General features: G+C 45.1%; 2 protein-coding genes across 8 annotated transcripts in view; one reads left to right on the top strand and one right to left on the bottom strand.

Annotated features, from left to right (window-relative positions):
* Positions 1-169: 169 nt before the first annotated feature.
* The window catches only part of LOC111080825 (flocculation protein FLO11), a 38227-nt gene continuing 13121 nt past the window's right edge, over positions 170-25275 (bottom strand). The window contains exons 3-17 of one of the 7 annotated variants that reach the window (XM_022376664.2): positions 18506-18632; positions 16784-17415; positions 16589-16721; positions 16254-16453; positions 14616-16046; positions 8015-8313; positions 7135-7236; positions 6765-7070; positions 6603-6697; positions 5460-5507; positions 4423-4514; positions 3966-4158; positions 2173-2308; positions 1969-2112; positions 170-1905 (exon numbers count right to left, since the gene is read on the bottom strand). In XM_022376664.2, coding sequence (XP_022232356.2) covers positions 1788-1905; positions 1969-2112; positions 2173-2308; positions 3966-4158; positions 4423-4514; positions 5460-5507; positions 6603-6697; positions 6765-7070; positions 7135-7236; positions 8015-8313; positions 14616-16046; positions 16254-16453; positions 16589-16721; positions 16784-17415; positions 18506-18632 — 4056 coding nt within the window. In that variant the 3' untranslated portion in view covers positions 170-1787. Of the gene's footprint in view, positions 1906-1968; positions 2113-2172; positions 2309-3461; positions 3788-3965; positions 4159-4422; positions 4515-5459; positions 5508-5845; positions 6232-6602; positions 6698-6764; positions 7071-7134; positions 7237-8014; positions 8314-13967; positions 14316-14615; positions 16047-16253; positions 16454-16588; positions 16722-16783; positions 17416-17556; positions 17576-18505; positions 18633-25275 lie in introns of those variants that run through there. The other 6 variants (XM_022376663.2, XM_022376661.2, XM_041592970.1 and 3 more) reach the window with 6 other exon arrangements.
* On the top strand, positions 18852-22820 carry LOC111080829. Its single transcript, XM_022376673.2, has 4 exons — positions 18852-19062; positions 20581-20708; positions 22366-22419; positions 22491-22820. The coding sequence occupies exons 1-4, from the start codon at positions 18981-18983 to the stop codon at positions 22740-22742; spliced, it is 516 nt and encodes a 171-aa protein (XP_022232365.2). The 5' UTR covers positions 18852-18980; the 3' UTR covers positions 22743-22820.

Raw genomic sequence — 25275 nt, 5'->3', positions numbered from 1 at the left:
TCGCCATCTGTTGGTGTTTACATGAACTTATTATGTAGCACAAAAAATGTCTGAAAACAGAGCTGTAAGCGACTGACGCCAAAACAGCCATCGTAACAGTGGCTGCTAACATATATTTAATTCAACGAATAAAACACTTAAACATTTAAATTGAAAGTTTACACATTTATTATACACTTATTACACATTTATAATATTGGTACGAGTAAAATGGAATATGTATCCGACTCATTTTCATTAACACCTTTCTCTTCTCTGCTCTCTTCAAGAAAGTACATAGTTTGTATGTATCTTCTGTACAATCCGTTCAAATCGAGTTTAGTTTACGTCTCGAATTCATCAATTTTGATTGAGCGGGAATATATTCCGATTTCTGGACAAAAATTCAAATTACTTCTAAATATTTGCTCTAAGATTTTGTGTATTGAATGTATGTGTGTGCGTACATACATACATATGTACATATGTAGCTATATGTTTGTGTATTTGGTTGATACTGTGGGAGGTGTACCTCCTCAATGTTCTAATAAGTGGTTTCCATTATACAATTTGGGCCATTCGCCAATTGATATTTTGATAGGACACCATCATTCCTTTAAATTCCATTGTGCTGCAATAGTTTGTGGATTTGTTTATCTCCAAATACTCGTATTTATAAGACATTTAATGGACTTTTATAATTATGTATGTTGCACGACGGCTAATGGATTGACTATGTCTTTCCAACACGTTTAAATGGGTACATTCAGAGTTAAAATTCTCCTAATACATCGACAACAAAATGCGTTCTTAATATTCTTGTGGACTCTCGTTCTGCATAAATCGCTTGTAAAATTAATGTTAACCCTGCAGCAGCTACTCTGTGTGTGCCGTGCCTCTAGTGTTTCTTTGATTATTTAATTGTTTTTCGTTTAATTTTGAAATGGTCCCGACTAATACATACACTATGAGAAACCTAGGGACGTGCCGGCTGTCAGTGCACGGATGGGCTTCTGCTGCTGTTTAATGCAACAAAAATATTTTGCTGGCGTGTCCAACAAATAAGGGATAACAATTATGGCAAAAATTCCTAATTCTATGTAAGCAAAAATTGCACAATGTATATTCATGTTTCCTTCTTGCCTTCTTCTTCTTGTTTTTTGTTATCAATGAGGAGAAGTGTGTGTTGAACGTTACATCTAGAGTTTTCAAATAACAATCATATTCATATTTGTGTGACTTTAAAATGCAATTAAATTACCATTACACGTACATACATTCATATATAATTAACAATTAATTCCATTTGGCATTCCAATCCGGAACAAGTGCCAAACCTTCAAAAAATCAGTACAATTTCATCATAAAACTATCCTCTTCCTCTCTACTGGAAGTTAAATTTAACTTTTCAAAAATTACAAAATTATTGCTTTTGATTTGGTTTCCATTGGGTTGTGGTTTTTTTTTAATTCTCTCAATCAAAATAAATACATAAATAATGTTCAGAAATTGATCCCAACTCATGCTCAATTCAATGGGAAGAGAAACGAAACGCATAAGAAATTATAAGTAAGGTTTTTATATTTAAGCAAACTATATACAGGATTTAATGTAGAAATGACTAGAGTAAAGTATACGATTAAACTAAAATTATAAAATATGTACAAATGAGTCATCGAGTCTGTAACTTAGGAAATTGTTTGGAGGCTTATAATCTATAGGAAATCCTCGGGATTCGGTTTAGTGTTACGTTTTTGTGTTCTTTCTGGAAAACAAACACGCATTATGCTTAATGCTCATCCTAATGCTTACAGCACATGCAGATTCTCGCAGCTCTTGGACTTGGAATCCCTGGTCCAGACACGTCCCAGCAGTCCCTTCACCTTTAGGCTGGTTGAGGTTCGGGAGCCGCGATATTTACGAGGGCTGCAATAGATGGTTCAGGCTGATTAGTTTCGTTCCAAGGCTTTCAGGATTTTCTGGACTCACCTGCTTTGGGAGCTTCCTGGTGGTGTGCCGGGCACCTCGCTCAGAGGTCCGCCCAGCGGGCTGTTGGCATTCAGGCAGCCAGCGTTGAGCGGAGAGCAGGCGCGGCGCTTCGACTTTCTAATCGAACGCTTCCGGAACAGATCCCTGAGAAATGTTAAAAACATTAGCAAGGAATAAATTGGGGATAGAGTGCGAGTGACCCACCTGGACTTCTCGGGGTTCTCCAGCTTGAGGCGTATCTGGGAGAGCAGTCCCACCAGCAGCTCGTCCACGTTGTGATTGATGCCCACCGAAGTTTCGATGAATTTACAATCGTAGGCGGTGGCCATGGCCTTGCCCTCTGCAAGTGGTGGAAAGAGAGTGAGAGGTTAAGTGAAAATGCGTGGAAATTATGGCCGAGGAATCTAAGCGGAGCTCAGGCGGCATCACCCAACAGCCATTACCCAGTTAATCAAATCAAATGGCTTCGCTTAGTTAACTGTGAGTTGGTGGTCATAAAAGCGGAACTTGGACACGGATTTATATCTAAACACGTGGTGACGGGGCTGGGCTCGACTCCCCTGCCCAGTCACGTCTCTGGATCTGGACCTTCTGTGCACACAACTCGTAAAATCTGAAGCATCAAAGTTCCTACCATGCGGAGGTACATCATGTGCGACCCTCCTGCTGCAAATTTTATGACTGACAAGCTCACATTTTTATTAACGATGTGACGAAAGTTGTCCAATATATATGGATATGTTTATATACTTATGTACATACATACATATATATAAATATATTGCTATGCGAATTTTATTAGATTTTGATAGAATGCTTTCCCGTTCCTCCATGGGAAACCAAAAAGGCTTTACAGATTTAAGCTCTCAACTCTCTATTGGGGTTGGGTATGTACTCGGGGCATCGAATGGGGTTGCTTTCTAATTAAAAGCCAACTAAAGGCACAACATTGTTGCCAATATTTACTCAAATTGAATCATTGGAGTGGCACTGAAATGAAGCAGGCATCATTAAATATGCCAACGGCCAAAAAGGTGCAAACGGAAAACGCGTAAAACGCATAAATATTTTAAACAGCTGAACGATATGGCATGCCAATCAAATATGCCTCACTGCAGACGTATTTGGTTGCTCTGGCTTTAGCTCCCCCTCCGCATATCATTTTTCCAATCATTGTGACAATATATAGATTTATGAAAATATATTTTATCCAGACATTCTTGTCCACAGCGTACGTTTTATTACAAGTATTGCCGAGGGGCATACAAAATTCTATAAATACTTTATGAAATTAGGGCGCCGCATTAGGTGGCCCCCCTTTGGGGGTGAGAAATATGGCAGAGAAGTTCCTGGGGTGGTGTCTCCTTCTTTACAACAATAGGCCTATGTGCCTTTAAGCTCAGACCCCAGCCTGGGACCAACACATGCCATACGGGACCAAAATGTAATCAATTTTGCGCTGAAACAATTTCCCCGGCATTAGCCTGTGAACCCCTTCCAGGACAGGACACCCCTGGACGCACTCCCAACCCATTTTCATAATAGCAAATGTAATTTAACAGAAAATATTGAATTACTTAGATGAAAGAGCCCGAGCTGTTTGGATATACCTTGTTGGATTTCTCTTTGGGGAATCCGATATAAAAGTCAAGTGCTACAAGGGCTTTAGCACACAAAATGGAGTGTCCTTCAAACGAGGGCTTCCCACTTAAATCGCTGCTGGGTGTTTGGTTGGGGAGACTCCCGCGTGGGCCAACTTTAAGGTCAACAGTCCAACTGTCGCCATCTCCTGGCTGTGTATCGTAGCTGTATGTCCTGGCTGTGTTTATCCCCCCACAGACCCAAGCATTTACCACATCAATATCTATTTTTAACAAACCCAATCAAGCGCGCTTTCAAGTGTTAATGAAGAGGGAGAGAAAGATAAATCTCTCAGTATCTCCACCTCAACACACTTCCGTATACAAGTGAGTGTATTTATGTATGATGTCACTTACCTTCAGATGTTACCAGTCGACTCCTGGCCAGGTCCGACTTGTTCGACACCAATATGACTGCTTTTTGCGCAATGTTCTGATTGGTCCAGAGCACCTGGAGCACCTGCTCCGCCACGGTGAAGCTGCTACGGTCTGCAGCCGAGTAGATGACGCAGTAACCATGAGGATCATAGTTGGTCAAGCACTCATCCGGCTGTGAAACGAGATGACACCGAATTGACATTGAGTGAGGTTGAGTTAAAAGCTATATATGTATGTATGCAGAGGATGGTGCTGCTGGTCTGTGTGTAGCTATACATACATTTATGTATCGCTGTGAGATTTACTCTATGGCTGTGCATGTTAATGACATTATGAAATGTCACGAATAGAGTGGACAAATGGGTGCAAAGAGGAGAGGGGTGGGGACTGAACTGGATTGGATTGAAAGGGTTGTGCATAGCGTGGATGTACTCACAGTCATTTCGGTGTATCCATGGTCGATGAATATTAATTCCGATTCCTCGCCACTGAGTAATACTGATACGGCCTTCTCGCCAGACTCATCATCTACATATATACAAATAAATAAATTCGAATTAATCTCAAAGCAATGCGAAATACCCGTAGTAAGCTCGTGATGGAAATAATGTCAAGCTATGATTATGATATGCAACAGCTAATGTGAAAGTGCAATAACAAAAGGAATATGCAGCTATTGAATACAGATACGAGTAGGTGTATATGTATGTGGTAGTCCCACATGGTAACTGTATGCATGCACAAAAAATAAATAAAAATATTGCCCCAAAAGGTATGCTATTTGATGTGGTGTTTAATGGCTCCAAATGCAATGCGATGCATGACGATGCAGGCAGGGGCTGTGTGCTGTCTGTGTGCTCTGCGGATGTGAGTACTCGTTTGCTGTTGAGTGCTTTCCCCATTATTATTATTATTCATTTCACGTTACCATTGATTTAATTTTGTTGAGTACCGCTCCGATCGATAAACGACCACTAAAACCCCACGGTTGACCCAATACCAATCATTAATTACACTGCGTTATGCAAAATCATTTCTATTCCTCAAGGCCGGCCAGGCACATAAATCACAAGTCAAACAAAGGCCGCCATCATTTGACAAACAATTGGAAAAGCCCGTAAAACCATTCAGCTAACTGAACGCGTGTAGATATTTCTGTGTGTTGTGCGTGTGTGTCTAATTCCTAGGGCGTGGCTGGTGGGCGGGCTTGAGGCTTAGGTAAGTTAATCGAACTCAATTAGGGGAAAAATCTTAAGTAGGGCAAATGCAGCAGTGGTTGAGTATAAAGAACAAAAACGTTTGTTTGGTTTGTTTTTTGGAAAAGTATTGTAGAATTGAAAAGCATTTCGGGTGTATAAATATAGAGGATATTTGAATAAATTGAATATTAAAGAGTACTATTAACATGATTATCGCTATTATTATTAATAGAGTTATTATGGATTATTAATCAGTTAATTAGTTTGCTTTTACCGTCGGCGGCTTTATCAATATGAATGCGTATGTCACAGTTGCCTAGATCTGAATTCGAGCACGATTTCGGTTTATTTGTTGTTATGTACAGAGTTGTTGTTGTTATTATTGTTGTTGTTGTTTTTATCGTTGCAGTTGTTGTTGTTGTTCGAGTTTTGTAGGGTTATTTGGATACAGAGAATTGAATTTGAATGATACATATATTTGATTCGAAATGGAGAGAAACAGAGCAGAAATGATCATTTCTTTATAACCATACATACATACATATATATACATACATATATGATACATAATCGGTTTGGGATTTTTCAATTATTTCTATCAAGCGTTCGGTTTCTATTCCGAGGAAATGTCTATAAAATGAACAAAAATAAAAGAAGTTTTCATTTGAATTTGTTGCACTTTTTTCGACAAATGACAAGCGGGCGGGTGTAGGCAAATGCTGGTTTTAAATTATTAAAATTTCCATTCGTTTCTGTCTTTATTTGTTTTTATTGATTCTGTCTTTATTGTTTCTATTTTCTTTTATTTTTATATTTTTTTCTTTGCCAATGGAAATGTTTATTGGCCTTTTTGCCAGCAATTTTTGCTCACTTTCTGTTAGAGAATGAGAAAAATTTCCACTCATTTTTTTGATTTGAATAGATGTCCAAAATGTAGAGAGTTTATTTGCATTGCAGCCGGGTTTCTTCATTCTATATGCTCTTTGCCAATTTCTGTTGAACCCCGCACGCTCATAAAATATCCAAAAACGCCAACACAACGCAACCAAACAGAACGCAACGCAACGGAAACGTATAGATGAAAACTTGAGGGAATATTTCCAAATAAAGAGTTCGAAATAGCAACGGGACAACACAGAAGCCAAATCAACAGATAATGAAACGGAAAAAGCAAGTTGAAAAGGCAAACAGAACCGCCAGGACAACCACAACAGAACCATGAACAGGAGCAGGAGCCATGACAGCGGATGATTTACAGAAAACAGAACTACATTTTTCGCTCTAAGGTGAGGGGTTATGGTGTTGGGACCAGACACAGACACACAGATAGATGGATGGACAGGTACCGCGTGTTTTGGGGGCTATGCTGTGTGGCAGGGCTATGATTAGGGGGGGGCTATTAAATGGCACCACTCACCAATGCTCGTGTCGTATGCATGCAGATACTCCGACGTCATGAACTGCGAGACCAGCGAACTCTTGCCCACGGACGGACCTCCTAGCATGAGTACCCTGCAACCAAAAACGGAATGCTTTAGCCATTGCCCGGAATTTAACCTTTTCGGCGAGTGGAACTCACCTGTATGGCCCGTTGCCCGGATTTGAGGTGCTGCTCTCTCGGCTGGAGGCCAGCGATGTCCGGGCAGAGTTGGATGTGGGGGCAGGCAGCTGCTGCTGTATCTGTTGCTGCTGCTGTAACTGCTGCTGCTGCTGCTGGGCGGTCAAATGCTCTGTGCTTGAATTCGAGCTGGCCACACTGTTGTTGGAGCGGCTGCGTCGACTCTTGAGCGAGTCACCGCGGTTCACCACACCCTTGCCCGTGATGGAGAAGTGGCGCAGGCGGTAGTACTCCTCCTCGACACCAGTGTTTGGCATGGAAGCCACTCTGCAAACGGGCGAGCGAATAGTTAATAGCTCTCTGGCTCTGGTTCTGGCTAGCCAAGTCTTACCTGGATCTTTGTTGGGGGAGACATAGCTGATTGGGCCTGCCGGAGGCGCGACTGCCGGGCATCTTCACCGACTGCGAGCGGCTGTGATGGGGTGAGCCATAGCTGAAATTGGAGCAACAAGAGACATAATAAGCATTGTCTTGTGGCATTTAAATCTGTCATCGTCAGCTGCAGCCGTTATCAAAAATAGATATTCTCATACCCTTCACCTGCAGCACCCACTGGTCAGAGTCTGCAGCTGACATGTCCTTGTCGAAAGGACATACATATGTACCTGGACTGTTCTTGGCATGTTTCTATGGTTTGGGGACTGACCACAAGCCAGCCACAAGGCGTCGCCCGCTGTCAAGAATGGAAATACATTCACCGCAAAACGTCTCCACTGTGGTGAGCGGGATATAAATATTCGAATATTTCGCTATATGACAATCAACTACAGAAGCTGCGGCCACGTGCGGTGCCCCAAGAATTGTTTGGTTTATCCAGAGACATTTGAGTGGGAATGGAAATTGTATAAAATTCGCAAATCAAATTCATTTGAATAGCAGGAATCTACATATATGTGTGTACAAATGAATGCAGCGTGCGTCAACTGGCAGCTGGCAACAGGTCGTATGCGCTATTCGATTTGTTACGACCTCTTCAAAAGTATGTTGCAAAAATGGCTAACAGGTGAAGGCCATAAAAGGCCAAAGAGTTGCCATTGTTCGCGCTGCTCGTACGAACTTTTGATTGCTTTGGTCCGAATGTTTAACGAGAGACTCTTGAAAATCGATGGGAATGAAATGGAATCGGAAATTAAATCTCGAGCCGGACCATAAAACGTAATCTCTTTGGAGTTGGTGGGGGGGTCTGAGTTTCGGTCTCCTTATGGACTTACCGCATTTCAAAGTCGCGCAGCTCCTCAATGGTGAGCGTGTTGGTCACATCCAGCAGCTGCCTCATATTCTCATCCCGCTTGTGCTGCTGCGGATGATGGTGCTGCTGCTGTTGCTGTTGTTGCTGATGCTGATTCTGCTTTTGATGACTGTGATGATGATGACTGTGGGTGGGGGCATGGGCCAGTTGCTGGGAGTTGCGTTTGCGGGCATTCAGCTCCTTGCCCTGCTCCACGCTGATGAAATCGCCCTCGTTCTTGATCAGCAGCGTCTCCACGGTGCTGTCCAGGCTGAGAGATGGCTGTGGGCGAGAGGGAGATGGGCAACGAAATTGTTAAGCGGCTTGCACCAATTGTGTACGAGAATTCCTTCAAGTAATCATGGCCGAGTGGCTCCATTGAGTGGTTCCAATCAGCTTACGAACTTCCGTTACAAATACTTGCAACACTCGGACCCCAAGGCCCCTCTAGCGCCACTCAAGGGCTTGTTTTCTGATTTATAAGTTTTTCTTTATCCACACTTCGAACAGACCCTGGATAGGAGCTGGGGTAAAAGCACCTGCATTGCGTGTCTGCAGTTGCAAATTCAAATATTTTCGCCATTCGTGTCGAGGCAAACTGCCTGCAACTTTCCTGACCCCCCCACCTAAGCGACCCAATAAACCGCTGGGCAAGGTCTCTAAACTCGAGGTCTAATGAGGGCTAATATAGCACTTTTAATGAACTCCTCCCAATGTTTCACCGCCTCCTCCCTATCCGTGTGCCAATAAATGTTTCAGTTTGTGGAAAAATCTCTCTCCAAGTGTGGCTTTAACTACGAGTATGTCTGTCTGTCGTTGGGTAATCATTTATGGCCGCAAACGAATAAATTTCGGCCAGGTTAAATTATCAAGAAATTCACGCGGGCAGAAAAACTTTGACCATAAATTACACCGACAGCCTGCTACCTGCTACCTTTGGCGTACACCCACAGAACATGCCCGTATATACATATTAATTCGGCTACTGCCGAAATTAATTTGTATATTTTATTGGCAGGCCTGACAGAATCAGGGAGTCTGGGAAAAGGAAAAACTTTGTCTGCATTTCCCGCAAACGCTAATTAATAATGCCAGTATATATATGTGTGTGTGTGTGGGTGTGTGCGTTCGTAATGATTCCGCTTGCCTACACCTTCTGATTGTGCACAACGCTACCACGAGAGGAAACCAACACGAAATAAATATTTTAAGTGGCCCCAAGAGAAACTTTTCGGCTAAATCTGCTCGGGGGAGCTATTTGGCGATGCTGAGAGGGAGGCGACACTTTCACTGATGACGACATGCTATCCCTTCCACTCTCTTCGCTTTCCCCTTGCGTCGACGCGTAACACGCGTCGTATGAGTAATATTGCTTCGGTCATGCTACTGCTGCTGTCGCTGATGACGTTGCTCTTTTTCTTTGAGCTCTTTCTTGCGGCTGCCATTTCCCATTTTCCCCATTACACAAGCACCGAAAATAGTTTTTTCGTGCATCGCCGAGTGCGTTCTTTTCTGTTTTTTTTTCTTTCCCGGTATTCTTAGCAGCAGATTGCATCGGAACGGGTGGAACATGAAAGAAGTTGCCACATACACAGCAATCCAACCACAAAGGAGGGAGGAGGGAGGGAGGAAGAGTATATATAAAGAACACAAGTTCTAGGGTAGCTTTTGGCTGGACACAGCTCTCGTTTAATTAAGGATTTCCTAGGAATACTCTTCATTAATCTGCAGAAGCTGTGGTAGCTAAGTGACCAAATGTTGACATGTAAGAGTGGCATTTGAAGTGCTTAAAAAGTATGTCTGTTAAATGGGTATCCCCTAGTCAGTAGTCAGTTCTCCCTTTGCTGCTTTTTCGGGAGCGCGATTATCCGATTAGCTACAGCTCCCTCCCCTTGGGGAAAACTACGCAGCGCGAACACAATCGAATTGGCCATTAAAAAGCAAACCGAGGCGAGGTGTTATGAAAATTTTCAGTATTTTCCCAAAAGCAGACAAATAAAATACTCAGGCGAACTCATAAGCGAAGCAATTCAGTAAAAGAATCCCACGAAAGTGAGGAATACAATGGAAATTAATTGTCAACGGCTTGGCCTACGTGCCAAGTGGCAGAAATACTCGTACCAGCGGGATGGATAAATACATTTAAACGTTCCAACAATCCTTGGAGGAGGTAGATCGGAATGCAATTGGTTCTCGGGTGTTTATCTGTGTTTATGCGGAATGCAAATTGCAAATCAAATCAAATCGATTGGAATAGCCTTTCAGACAGATGCACCAGCAGCAGCAGCAGCAACAGCAATAGCAAAACAGCCTTAGCCTGCAGCCTTAGCTATGCGAATCGTTTGCATAAATTTAAATTGATATTACAGGAGCGGAGCCGAACGAAGCGAAGCTGCTGCCAGCACTCATTTCACACCCGATCGATCCCGCCACCCTTCAGCCAATCGCCCCGTTGCCAGTGTGGTGGGCATTGTTTGCATCGTTTAAAAATACATTTAGTTTGCTAAATGTATATTAAAAATAATCTCGCACACATCCCCAAGAGCGCCATGCATGCAAATCACTTCTCGGGATTTTGTTTTTTTTTTTTTTTCCTGCTCTACCATTTTACGCCGTTCTGTGTTCAATCGCCTGTAAAATCTGGCTAAAAGAACGAGTGGTGGGTACTGGGTGGCAGGTTTTCTGGCTATTTTCATGCCACACGAATATTAAAAATAATATAAAAAAAACTGCTCCGAAAAAAGCCTGTTGGGGGCCGGCCCAGTAATTTGGTCTGCTCCAAAGTTTGGGTGGTGAAAAGTTTGTGTGGCCGATTATGCTGTAAGGGGCACAGTATGAGATTCGGTTAAATTGCCATATTCTCAAACAGAAGAATTCCTCCCCTCCCCCCCATTAAACGGAAACATTGTTGTATACAGAGGATTGATGGAAACAAAGTGAAATATTGCGCCCAGAACTTGATCAAGATAAAATATTCTCGCACCCCACACGTGCCTGCTGCATGTCTGGAGATGCACGCAAGCTGCCACACAACTCTGGTGTGGTTCGGTTCAGGTAAATAACCTTCCTGGATAGAACTATTCGCACATCTTGGAATGCTTTCCGTGTGTGAGGATGATTATTTTTGGTATGCCAGGCATATGGACAATAACAAGAACAGTACAAGAAACGAAACGAAACGAAATGCAATGCAATTCAATGTTTCTAAAGAAACGTGTATATCTGCATTTATCTCTATATATACTACTCGTATGCTTCTGTGTTTATTTATAGCAAAAAGTTTATTTATGGCTGCAAACTGAAGAGAAACGCAACTGCAGCAAATGCAGCAGCCTTCGCCATCTCGAATGGGGTCATTGAATCCGAATCTACCGTCAAAGAAGCTCACGAAGGCATAAAAAAGGAAACCGAGAAGATGGGGCAGGTGCCCGGGGCAGGTCCATAAATCAGCCAATAAATGACACTTACAAGCCAATTGGCCTCCGGAATAATGATAATGATAATGACTGCAACGAAGCTGCCCAGAGACACACTGCCCTCAAAAGCAGTCGATTAACCCCATACCCCAGGGGCCTGACGTTGGCCCGCCCCCAGGCCCCAACAGGGCAACCAAATCATTATCAAGTATACGCAACATTCAACGGGGGGCAATTAGCGAGTTCAAAACGCCCCATTCGATTAGGTTGAGGTGAGCCTAATCGAGTCCTTGACCACAGCCCCGCACTTGGTCTTAGTTGCTGAACTTTCTAATATTTCTGCTGGCAAATTTCTGCGTTATAATTAGCTGGTTGGGCGGCGGCCCTGACAGGGACGTCTGCGGCTGGGCAGAGTCAATAACCGTTTTGGCCATTTATCATTTAACAATGCTGCGGCGCTGTCTTCCCCAACTAATACTCGTTGAAGTGAATGGCCGCAGCGCTAAGTGAAAGTGGCAAAACTGCTGAAAGTATTGACCTTTGAAGGTTGGGGCAAACCAATATAAAAAGAAAATCGAAATGAAAAACGATAATACAAATTATGGGTAATTAGTGTTCCAATTTATATGGGGAAAATGCTTTAAATTTCCGCTTACGATTGTGATTGAAATTCATAGAGGTGGCAGGTGAAAACTTAGTTGCAAGCAAGGACACAAAACTACGCAAACATGTTTTGCAACAGTTTCTGTATGGCTGCCGCCAAGGCCCAAACAAATGCATTGGCACTGGCACGGGCACTTCTATTTCCGTTTGCACATCTGCCTGCACTCAAAGGAAGCCTCTGACCACTCAATGTAAAATCAATAGGAAACAGCAAAGCCCGACAATGGGAAAACTGAAAGCATATTTTTGCTTGCTGCCGATGTTTACTATACGCTGAAGGTGGCATTTCCACCGTGAGGACACACAGGGGTTGGCTGGAAATTAGAAGTGCGACAAGGTCGGTACACCCAGTGGAGCAGGGCTGCACTCTATTGAGGTGCGTGCCTGCTAATAATTCGCCAAAGATTGCCCGATGAAGGTAAAACTGATTCGGGTAGTGAGTGGCGGTTGGCGGGTGTTGGGGCTCACAAGATAAATGGCAGTGGTGCCCAGCAATTTATGTAGATATATAAGTCTTCTGGGACTATCGATCTAAGGGAGAAACAATTACAGTTTACACCTAATTGAAGGCTGGGGGTTTATTAATAGAGGAAGTCGCCTTCACAGTTCATTTGAATACTCGGAGTCTCTGCTCCGGACGTGCCTTCCTTTGAATCGTTTTGGACGAATACTCATTTGTTCTTCTCGCTTTAATTCTCACTCTCTCTCCTCTGTTTTCTATACGTATTGATGATGATAATGTTGTTGTTGTTGTTGTGGCTGTTTGTGCACCAGGAAATGCTCTCGGGCAGAACATCTATAATCTTTCAGTATCTACACACATATATCTATATGGCCCAGATGATTCCCTCTTTATGCATGTGATATGTATGTATGTACTTCGACTGCGCATAGTACAAGTACATGGACAAAAGTTCTCAGAACAATATGCTAACTCACTGAGGATTACAATGAAATCGTTAAACCTACATACATATATACATATATCTACATTTATGCACAGCAATTCGTACGAGTATCTGTACATCTACATGTACATCGGTGTTTGTGACTGTGTCTGGGCCCATGACAAGTTCTCACACCCCTTCAGCTGCTGGCGGCGGCCTTTGCTTTTATGTTTTTATTATGATCTGATTTAAACAAGTAAATAAATAAAGCGAAAACAACCTGTGAGCGCAGTCGATATCTGGACTCTATAGACTACTGGGCAACTGTGCCTATGCCTCCCGCGTTCCGTTGGCTATAGTTTATTTTGACAGCTGTCATCTGAGGCGCACGAGATGAACAATATAATACAGAGAATACATAAGCATGTACAGATGTATGTACGTAGTATAGAGACTTGTATTTTTCCATGTCACTGGCAACATTTAAACCCATTGTGGGCCACAAAGCTCGGACTTATTGAATTTCAATCGGAATGGAAATGATTGGAAATTGAGATATAATAATGGTTGGATGGTAGGTAGACCGTCACCCGATCACAATTTGCAACACGTACGGGTATAAATCTCTAGGTTAATCAATTTTGTGTGAGCAATAACCAATGACAATCTCTACTACTAGTATCAGAGGCCCAAGCAGAGCACAAATTGATTGTCACAAATTGACGTCAGAGCCGCGTGGGGTAGGCAGTCGATAAAATTGCGCATATCGAGGCTGTTGGTGTTGTTTTGGCAGGATCAGGGTTTCAATAGCTACTATCTTATCTATCACGCTCTCGTTGGCCATTAATGCACCACAATCCCCTCCTCGTTGGTCGTTGTTAACTCATTAGAAAAATCAATCAACCTGGTGGCGCCGACGGGGATTTACGAGTGGTGTCTCTATGGTTTACGGGTGCGTACTATTAGTTACCTCCTTGTATCGCTTCGACAGGCTGCGGCAGATGCGCTTGTAGAAGGGCGCCATGATTCACTGGTACGCTTTGATGGGGATTTTAGAACGGGAACCGGCTTGTTGGTAGCTGTCACCACAGATGTTCGACTACTTTTCTAAGTGAATAAATTATTTGCCTTTTAATATTGTGTCTCTGAGCGCACACCGAGTTTACATAGCGAACAGATTGCGACAAGATAACTTAAGCACAGGAGATTGACTACAGATTGACTGCACAGAATATCAATAAAAACACGATATGTAATCGATACTACGCCGCGACTAAAATGATTATTCCGTTACGATGCCAGACGATGCGTTGCTTTACTGTTGCTTTGCTTTACTGAATCGATCGCCGCCTGCGCATCGTTTTTATGAGCTGCGAACATCGGCCAGAGAGAACAAATAGATATGTATAAAGATATATTGAGAGAGAGAGAGAGAGCGACCAGGAAAATCGGGAGAGACTGAGAAAGAGATTGGCCGCAGCTGGGGGGCAAACCGATAAACAGCGAACGGCGAGCGGACAGAACGAAGCTGGAACAGAAAAGAGAGTTTTCCGCTTTCCACTCATACGATTACGCGTACGGGTATAGTACGGGTATACTACGGCTATAGTGTACGTACTTGTTGGACAACGATGGTGGCGCGTGGCTGCTTGCAGACGGCAGCCGTCTCCATGGGATTGGCTGTCACGTTTATGGGTCCGGTGCCACGCTCCTCCAGCTGGAAGCCGTACTCCTCCTTGGGTCTGTTCTTTGACTTGCTCTTGAACGAGCGCTTGCGGGTGGCGTCCGTTGGACTCAGCGCCAGCTGGCCGGAATCGCTGCCCGGACTGGGCATATGCAGGTTGAGGGTGGAGCTCGAGCCGTGCTTGGGCGGGATCTGCTCGAACTTGTTGGCAATGTCGTCGAACTTGTTTAGCTCCGCGTATGAGTGGTCGCTGGGCGAGGATGAGGACTTGGCCTGGGGATAGAAGGCGTCCGACTGCGGCACATACTGCTGGTTCTCCCGTATAGTCGTATGGATCACCGAATCCGGCCGGATACGCTTCGAGTTCTTGCGGGACAGTGGTCTGTCCCTCTCCCTTTCCCACTCCCGTTGCTCCTGGTGGAGATACTGCTGCAGTTGCTCTTGTTGGCTGAGACGAGAGTACTGCTGGAAAATGTCCGACCCCAGCTTCCGCTCGTACACCGAACGGCTCTCTGCCTCGTCCGAGTCGCTGCTGACGCTGGCCGTCGACGAGCTGGGGGCAAAGCACTCTCTCTGGATTCTCTCGTGGTCCAGGGCCTCTCGGTCGAACGGAAACATGGTGCCAGGAGCCGCCGCCAGCTCCCGCAGACAACGCTCGCTGCTGCCGCTCGATGAGCTCGAGGAGTACTTCCTCTGCTGGGCTGTCAGCGAGGATGAGGGCGACAGCTGCTGGGGGGTCTGCCGCTGCTGTTGGTGCTTGCCGGAAGAGCTGAAAAAGTGGCCATCCTTCATGGTGGGCGGCGCCGAGCTGACCTTGGCGATGGCGCCCGTGGAGGCGGAGGGTGTGGTGCGCTTCTTCTCCCGCTTGGGGCTGCTGCGCCGGCTGTTCGATGGCGATACTCCGGGCGATATGTATGTTCGAGAGCTGTCATTAGCATTTGGGTCACGCTCCCTGGGCCGTAGCTTCTTGTTGCGATTGGCGGCACTTGCCCCGCTGCGTTCGTCATCCTCCTCATCGCCCTCACTGGCCGCCACCGTGCGACTCCCACCAATTCCTCCCTCTGTTCCGGCTCCAACTACTTTGCCTGTTCCTCCATTAGTTGGCCCCGCGTGCCCCTGGGGCTCGTCCTTGAATGGGAAATGACTGCGGGCCTTCTCGCTGCTGCGCGCCGACTTGGGTGACGGTGGGGGATCAAAGGTGAAGTGGTCCCGCACCCGTGTCGGCGGTGGCGCCGTGCTGGGCTGTCGCTCCTCCCTTCGGCTGCCGGGTGAATGGCCACTTGCCGGTTGGCGTCGCTGTGACGAGAGCAGTGGAGTGGTGGACGATTGGTCGCCCGTTAGGATGGATAAACAGGACTCTTGGCTCTGAATTCGGAAAAACGAAATGAGAAAGTGCAAAAACAGAAACAGATGTTAATCGCATTCAGTGTTGCAAAAGATGTTTTGGTGAGTGCTGTAAATCGGAACATGGGAATTTAGCTTTTTATAAAAATTGCAATTAAAGAGAGCAAAACACGGAAGTACTCTGTAAAATATCCATCCAATCACTCTCTAATGAATCCTTGTGCTTACCTCTGTGCTATCCTGCAGATTTATGTCGGGCCTGGGCGGGTAGCGTGAGCAGCTCGTTAGTTCCAGCTCAGTGCCGACGCGGGAGCGTCCATTAGCAGCACCATAGCAGCCCGTCTCGTGTTCTGAATCGATTTGAATGGCGGTGAGTAGCGGCTCCTCCAGTGAACTGAAAAGCGGCTCGCTGGGACCAGAGTTGTCGCCTGGTTGACCAACAATAGATGCAAAAACAGAGTGGAGTTGGAGACGGGGAGCCGATTGATTAGTTGATTAATTAAACGAGCTCTGGCTGTTGCCCTGGCTTTAGCCAGGACATCCATCAACCAATCAATACCTACCCAAGTCCAGAGAATCGCAGGTCTCCGAGGTGTCCGTGTGGGTTACGTTCGTGATGAGAGTGCAGGCCGAGTCCGTGGATGTGTTGATGTTGGTGTCCGGAATAGAGGCCGACGAAGTGCCCATAACCACCAGCTGCAAGTCATGCAAGGACAACCACATCACATGAGGCACTCAAAGGACTTTTCCACACTCACCTTGGGCACTCCACCCCCTGCGACGCCCATGCTGTGCATCGCGGGTCCGCATCCACTCACGGAATTGTGGTAAGCACTGGACACGGGATTCAGGGGCAGGCCGTTCATTGGCGTCGCTGACGATGAGGATGTCGAGGCATTGATCTTGTTTTTGATGCTGCGACCGCTCTTAAAGTATAGCCGCCGTAGAGCCGTGGCCGTTGACGAGCCGGAAGTGCTGAAGCCATCGTTGTCCGACCCGCTGGAGTTGCTGCCCCCGGAGAAGATTCCCCCTCCATTCAGAGCTGCGACCACTGCTGCCCGCGTTGGTGTTGGGGTTGCTGGCTTCGACCTGGATGCGTCACTGGTGGTGGGTGAAGCAACATTCGGGACGTGCCGGTTGTTGGGACGCGGCGAAGAGTTCGGGCTGGATGTGGTCTGGGAGAGGACGGGAGTGGAAGTTTTCTGGGCGGACGAGGATCTGATGTTGGAGCTGCCACTGGAACCGCCCCCGGATGTTTGGCCCAAGGCCAGGGCCATCATGGCAGCCGATCGGGTGCTCATGTAGCAGGCGGGTGGCCGGGATTTGCTGGCGATGGAATTGGTGTTGCTGCTGCTGCTCTGTGCTGCATTCGTTACGGACGCCGTCATGCCTACGACAGAGACAGAGAGATAGAGATCAAGAGGATGTTTAAGTCAAGGATTGTGTTGCGGATTCTGATTCCAAGATTGCTCCCAGATTACTTCCGTCTGGCAGAAATGCACAAGCAAACACGAAGGGCTACCGGTCTGACCTCACCGCCGCATATCAGTAGAGCTCATCAAAGGCCACAATTCAACTGAATTGGCCACAAGAATTGCCCCACCAACCCGCCTCCGATACTTGGGTCCTAAATCAACAAATAAAATCGATAAACTATAGCGTGACAGGGGCACCGCACCTCCACCACCCATTTGTCGCTCACATGTTGCGCCATTAAGTGACTCAGTCCCAGTAGGGGTTGCTCGATTATATTCCATGTGAAGTGGAGGTGGGACACGGGACGGGACGGGACTGTGGCTCGGGCTGGCAATATCCGCTGGGGACTTTCCCTATTCCCAGAGCCTGGGGAAGGGGATGTGGCAGATTTTTGCACGTAAACACAAAGCTAAATTTCCGTGGAAACAAAGCCAACAATCAAACAGCATTCAGATAATAATAATCGAATTCCATTCCACAATTAATTGAGCGGGAAGTGGACGACGGAATGGACTGTACCGCTGTCGGACCGACGGCTCCTGTTGTTGTTTATCCGAACGCGTACTCAATGAGATTCCAAATAGGTGCTTCAATAGAAGGCAAGTGTATTCCCCATCCCTGATTTATTTATTACTTTTGTGCACTCTTTTCAGTCGAAAAAATTACAAATGCAAAAGAAAATGGAAAACTTTGGATCCCTTTTTTGGACTCATAGACTCCATGACCACCGGGCGGATGGGCAACCCAAATTCCAAGTAAAATGTATCCAGCGTCGTCTGTCAAGAAGGTCAAGAAACCCGAGTGCCAAAAAAGAGGTCGACTCAAGCACAGACTTTGGCCTACAAATCGCAGAAAGTTTGACAGAAGCCGGAAATTATATGGCCACAACCATTTGCATATTTTCGCTGTACATTATTTACCCGAATGTCGCGAAAAGTGTGTCAACTATCAGCCAGAAAATGAGTCTTGTGGCGTGCCAGGCCAGGGACAACGTGTGTACGTACCTTTGGTGCGACTCCTGGAGGTGTTTGGAGCAGGCGCAGCTGTTATAGGCGCCGCACAGGCTGAGGTGGCGGGGCGCGCTGGACTGCTGTCGCGAAATATGGGGGAGCCGGGTACATAGCGGTCAGGCTGGAATCGATACAAGAATACAAGGGAAATGTTTTCCCATAATTACAGTTCAAATCGAGTTGCATTCAGAATAAGAAAAACAAGAGTTCTTTATCGGTAACCCGATAAGATAGGAGCATGTGTTGAGTAGTGTTTATTGTGTATCGCGCTTGGGCAAACATCATTCAAGTGTCAAGTCAATCATCTTGGACAGCAATCGAACTCCGCTTGAGTCAGTCAGTCAAGTGGCAAACGCCAACGCGCACCCATCGCACGCCCGTCCGTCTGCCCGTCAACAAAGGCGCTTCCAACTGTCAGAGCCCTGAAACCAATAGAAGTCAAAGCAGAAAACACTCAAAGCGCGACTGTATGGAAATGATGTCTGCGGTGTCAAAATCCCTTTTACTGATGGGACTCTGCTTCGCCTTACTGTCGCCGGGCCCCACAAACGGTTTGTCCACCCGCCTGCCGGAGGGTTTCCCCAAAAGCAGACCTAACCTTACCCAACCGAAAGCAAACCCCAACCCATCATCGTTCGAACAATCATTCTCGAGTGGTTCACTTAGCAGCTCGTTTTCTTTTTAACTTAATTAGCTGTTTTATGGCGAAATGTAGTGTTCAACGACTCATAAGTCTCCTCAGTCCCCCTCATTTTAGCGAGAAAAAATCAGGTAAATTTTGAAATGTTCTTGGCACAATTGGCATACTCATGGATCTGCTCTCGACATGGACAGGGACCTCCAATTGATTCAACAGAACTTTGCCATCCATTCTATTCTTACACTTTTGGGAAAAACGCTCAGCTCACAATTCATTTCATTTCTTTTCTGGTCTTTTCTGTTTTGTTCCGTTCTGTTCAGCTGTCGACGTCACTCGCCTATGACCGCATTCAAATTTATTGATTGCCACACAAAAGATGATACAAATCATTTCTCAAAGATCTCTGAGTGCAAAGTTTTTGGCTATTCCCTGTACAGTGGGGCAGTGTCCCTATTATTTGAAGAGTATGTCTCGAGGAATAAATTTCTTCTGGAATTGTCATTCCAATTCACTTCGCAATGCATTGATATAATATCTGCCGTATCTTCAGCAAACATCGTTAGATCGTTTGATTTGTATTGCTGTTCATACTACTTTGAATGAGTGTGGTACAATGCCACTTATCTAGAGCAAATATCACAAAATATTTACACAAATGTTCCCTGATTTGAGCCCACTATGACTGCGACCGAGGTGATATAATTAATTCCCATTCTTTCTGATACCGCGAACCGTACCTAAGCGTGCCAAGAATCAAGTTTTATGCAGAACTCAAAATGCAAAATCTCTACAAAAATAGCAAATCGAAGCCAACGCAATTCTTGGTAATTGTGGAGGCTTTTGATTTGGTCCCCGAAGGCGATCTATTTTTTTTTTTTTTTTCATTTGTGGCCAGAGAGTGTTGCCAAGAGTCTCGTGTCATCGGTCCGTTTACACATCTCTGGGGGGGGGCCCATTGACGTCATTGTTATTACACAAAAAGGCAGATTCAAATTTAGAATAGATCTCTGTGCATACAGATGTGGGGGATGTGGGTACGGGCGATACATGTCGAGGACGTTGTCGTGCCACTTGGCAAATAGACAGAAAGTCTGCTGCCAAAATTCTCACTTTAATTCAATTAATTATTGTGTTTTTATAGATAGAAGCTCATGTTTGTTGTTATTGCGGCCGTTGGGGCTATTAATAAATTCTAAGAAAAGCACAGCGACAACATGCACAAATGATGATCGTGATGATGATTATGATGATGATGATCATCATCATCATCAAAATCACATTTGAATTCATATTGAAAAACAACGAAAGCGAAAGGCAGCAGCGCAGCAACTAGCGTCATGACCTCGTTCAATTTTCTGATACATTTTGTTTGTCTCTTTCGCTCTTTCTGTGCTCTCTCTCTCTCTCTCTGTGTCTATCTTTCTTGCAGCACTCGAATGCTATGTTTGCACGTATTTGGACGGCTACAGTGATGACTCCTGTGTGACCAACGCCAGTGCCGTGAAGGTGCTCAATTGCCACAAGAAATACTGCCTCACGATGCGGCAGGAGTCGATTGTGAGTACAACACTGAGAAAAGGAAACGCGTACTTAAACTTCTCCAATTCTCAAAAACTAATTTAATTTTGCCTAAAATCAGTTGACTTTATTATAAAGTTTTATGTTCAGCATTTTTTTTAATCATATTAAAAGATCTTCCATAAAAAATAGAAAATATCTCATATCTAGCTTCGGAAACGTGGTTGTAGATGCCGTTTTTCCCAGAGTGTGATTCCTGTCCAAAAGTGGTCGTAAAAAGTCGGTGTGGAACGTGCTGCAAATGTTTCCAGACACGCTCTACCCGCCTCCACGGCTATTGGGAGGCGTTTAACTCTTCACGTTTTAGCTCAGCACCCTGCCTCGCACATACAGTTGTAGTTGCCGCTTGGCAGCTGTTGGGGTGGGGCAGGGCAACAAAGTAGTACATGGAATGCCTGATTTTTATGCACCGCTACTGGTTTTTGCGAGCAACTTTGTTTGCCCAAAATGTTGCCATTGCGAAAGTTTCGCCCCTCCTCCCCACTGAAATTAGCGACTCTCACGTAGAGCTGCACAGCAAAAGAAATCGACCATTAACTAACTCTTGCCAGAGGCAGAGCAGAGCTATGTATAATACTCCAACTAATTGAAATTCCGACCTGGCGCACGCACGGCCACGCGGCGTATGAACAATCTCTCTCATTTGTCTGCGGCTGACCAGGAGTGTCAGCTGTGGGTGTGTGTGTGTGTCGGCTGGCTGCAATTAAATGCAAAGACAAGCACTTGACGAAGAGCCCTTGCTAAGCGCCCATCCTTGTTTGCTGTCCGAGTCCTATATTGTTATTCACGCTATTGAAAGCTTTTCCCGCTTTAATTTCACACTGTAAGCAGTTCGCTCAAATCAAAAACAAAAGAGCGAGCGGCAGTAAAATAACAAACAACCCAAAAAGCCAGGAGGCAACCAAAAACAGACTGCATAAAAAATCCATTACCATAATTTAATGGAAAGCCAGTACGGCGTATAAAAAGCCGCACACATACAGGCTGGCACACAACCACCGACACCCAGAGGATTTTCTGGGGCAGGGACTGGCACTGGCGCTGGCTAAGACTGGCTTACATGGGCCCACAAAGTCAACGTTGTCTCTATTTGAGTCACACCGCACGCCCTCCTCACTGTTTGCTTAACCAGATGAGTTTTAAAATTTGCAGGCGCCTCATTAGAAGTCCCAAAATTGCTGATTCAATTTGGTAGGCATCAAAGACGATGGCCTAGCTGGGATTAAGATGCGAGTCCTCTGCGTTCAGGGTACAGTACATCACATAGGACTACATATTCCATGCAGTTTGTTTACTGCTTCGTGGCAATTAAAAGTTTTTGCGACTCTGCGACTCCCTGGTGTGAACTTTGAGGGAAAGTATATATTCTGTTCTTTATTTCTCTGATGGTGAAACCACTGCAGCCTTGCTGAGCAGGCAATCAACTACTGTGGAAACCCCTTTTCAGTAAGAATATAAAAAATCCACATTTAAATTCCATTCATAGAACAGCAAGGCAGAAATAAAATAATTTCAAGTGCATGCCTAAGTGTGATGAATGCCCGGCAATATCATTAATCAGCCGCTCGAAAAGTTAGCTCGTGTGGAGGATTCCACAGCCCGTGTTTTATTCTAACGTTCTTCCGTTCTCTTTCAGCGCAATGCGAGCAAAGTGATATCCTTTTTACGTGACTGCCAGGATAAGCCAATGGTGAGTGGCGCCTGGCCCAACTATCCCTTTCGACTGCACCCTTTATGTATTTATTGACGGACATTTGACAGATGCCGAATGGAAACACGCCGGACGGATCGTTCCGTACCTACTACAACTCCTGCCAACAGAATCTGTGCAATGGTCACAACGGACGCATCAATAACTCCACGGGTGGCTCGGCCAGCAGCAGCGGCATCCACAATGCCATTGTACCGGGCAAGAATACGGCCCACAGCACGGGTCATGGCAATCGCTATAGTTTCGCATTCGGGTTCGGCCTATTCATTCTGTTATCTAATCGCCTTTGCTTCTGCAAGTAGCTTGAGCGTTGTCCATACAAAGGCCAAAGGCAATTCCAAAAGTATGGAATAAAAAGTTCAAACTCAATCTGTGCTGACATTTTGTCTCTCGTTGTGCCCCGGCAGGCAATTAAACTGCTTTTAGGAACAGCACACACACACAGGGCATATGACTAATTAGTGTGGCCAGAGGGCTGTAACATCCTTTGACAGCCACCGAAATCGTATTAAAAACTTTTTGCGTGGTTTTTGCAGATTATTGACATGGAAGCCCGAAGGCTGGGGTCTAAAAGCTGAAGGTGAAACCGCAGGCCACGGCGGTAATTGCATCGACCGCCAGGCTTTTAGGCTCTCACCATTGGATGCCGCGCTGTCTGGCGACCGTCCACCAGGCTTGCTCATGCTCCCACTTCCGGCATATCCATGCCGACGATGTCCCTCATCAGAATCGAATCAAAAATATATATTCCAGCTAATGGCACTTTCAGTTATTGTCCCCCTCAAAACTAATTGTGTTTGTCTATTGGTCCCGCTGACAGCTTTACGCTATGAAACACGAAAATTCAAGTGCGAAATTTGCCAAAAATGCGTACGAAAATTATTCAAAATCATTCGCAGAAGGCTGAGCCATTTAAAGATATGTAGAACCCATCAGCTCATACGTATTTGTGTTTATTTCACTCTCTAGATCTAGGTTTAAATTGCCCAAACAACCAACTCAACTCAATTTAACTTCAACTTCTAGCGGGAGAGCGATTTGTTAGCTTTGCCTTTTTGGATTTCGCCCCAATAAATCAGAAAATTTGTTGAGTCCTTGTCTAGAGCAAGTAGACACATACATACAGTGAATCCCGCAAGTATTTTCCCTTGCAAATGAAAGAATATAGAATTTAAAGTAAATTGGTGGAGAGAATGAGAATCTAATGGAAACATCTTATATTATTACAAATGAAACGTTAAATAGATAAGATTTCCTTGGTACAAACACCTTTTAGACACACTGTTCATTGTGTTTATATAGCTTTAAAGTTGCCATGTCGTACGTGTACGACAGTTCCAGTTTCCCTTTTTTTTTTGACACGCTTTTGGCGCTTTTTAGAACGCGAGGACAAAAACAAACAGCGACAACAACTTGAAGCATGAAAAGTGACCTGGCACGCCCCGTACCGCCCCCTGCTTGGGTCCCGTTGAATTTCAAAAAAATGTAAACTCGTCTACGCCATGGTGGTATATGAACATACTCGTAGATATGGATGGCATCGCAGTCAAAACGGTTAAACCTATCCGTCATACATGTGTTCTGATAAAGTTTTAGATGGATGGCAGAGCAAGTGGTACAGATGGAAATTGAAAATCTGGGTACGGTACGTGAAAAAAGACAAAAAGACGATTTAAATCCAATATACGATATGAACAAATATGAAAACATTTTCCTTTTTGTAATGGCAAATTACACTAACCAAAAAATATGAAATTGCCAGGGATACGACATTCCTGCCACTTCATCAAATACGAGTGTGCAAAACAAAGGCCACAATAGGAAACTGTTACCTTTTCGTTTGTCCAACTTCCTCTAGCCGCAATATTAAATATTCCCTAATTAAAACGTTGCCAGCAGCAGCAGCAGGAGCAGCAGTGGCAGGGGTAACAACAGCCATGCAAACAATTATTTTTTCATTTATAAATTAATGCAAACATCCATTCTGGTGGAGCGTGGCGGATTGGATTGGATTGTATGGATGGATGGGACATACTTAAGAAACGCTCGAGTTTCGGCCGGAAGTAATTTTTACTCTGCAAATATTGACTTGATCCCAATTGCGAGCCACCCAAAGAAAAGTTGAAAGCATTCCTCCAGTCGGCGTTCCAACTGAGGTGCCCCCTTGTGGGTGGAACACGAGGTGCACGGAGGAGGTGTGGGTTGATGCTCACTTGACAGTTGGCCACCACAGCGGGCCATAAACAACGGAGAACCACCAGAAATGGGTGGCGGCTGTGGTTCACTTTGTTCTTATTTACAGCTCACCAGCCCCCACAGTGAGCTTGGGGAATTTCTTCAAAGAAAACTAAAAGGAAAAGGTAGCAGCCGCAGAGCTAAATACCCTTTCAGAGAGTTCGTTTAGGTTTGACTATCATACAAGATATAGCAATCGATTTTGGTGATTTAGATTTATTTGTATTCAGCAAAAGGATACCTTCGGCAGATTCTGCTGTCAAACATCTGAACGGAATCGAACTACCCTCTGGCAGGGCATAAAAAAAGGTGTGCACTTGCAGACATTGTAAATTTACTCGACTTGAAATGGGGACGCCGTCAGATAAACGCTGACAGTTTTGGTTGGAGAGGGGGGTCCACATTTCTGAGTCAGCGGGTTGTCTGTCTTGTCTGCGCTGCGCTCCCTTGGTTGTGGGATCGGCAATAGTTGAGTCCGATTGCAATTCCTTGGTCTGGTTATTGCCAATTGCCATTCGACAATGGCTGTCTTTAGTCCCAACCCCAATCCAACTCCGGGAATTCCGTCAGTGCGTTGAACCCCCTGGTCGGTCTGGACAG

This window comes from Drosophila obscura, unplaced genomic scaffold, assembly GCF_018151105.1.
Source record: "Drosophila obscura isolate BZ-5 IFL unplaced genomic scaffold, ASM1815110v1 contig_186, whole genome shotgun sequence".
Taxonomy (NCBI): domain Eukaryota; kingdom Metazoa; phylum Arthropoda; class Insecta; order Diptera; family Drosophilidae; genus Drosophila; species Drosophila obscura.
Note: the sequence above shows the minus strand (reverse complement) of the source record. Positions and strands in the feature narration are given on the sequence as shown.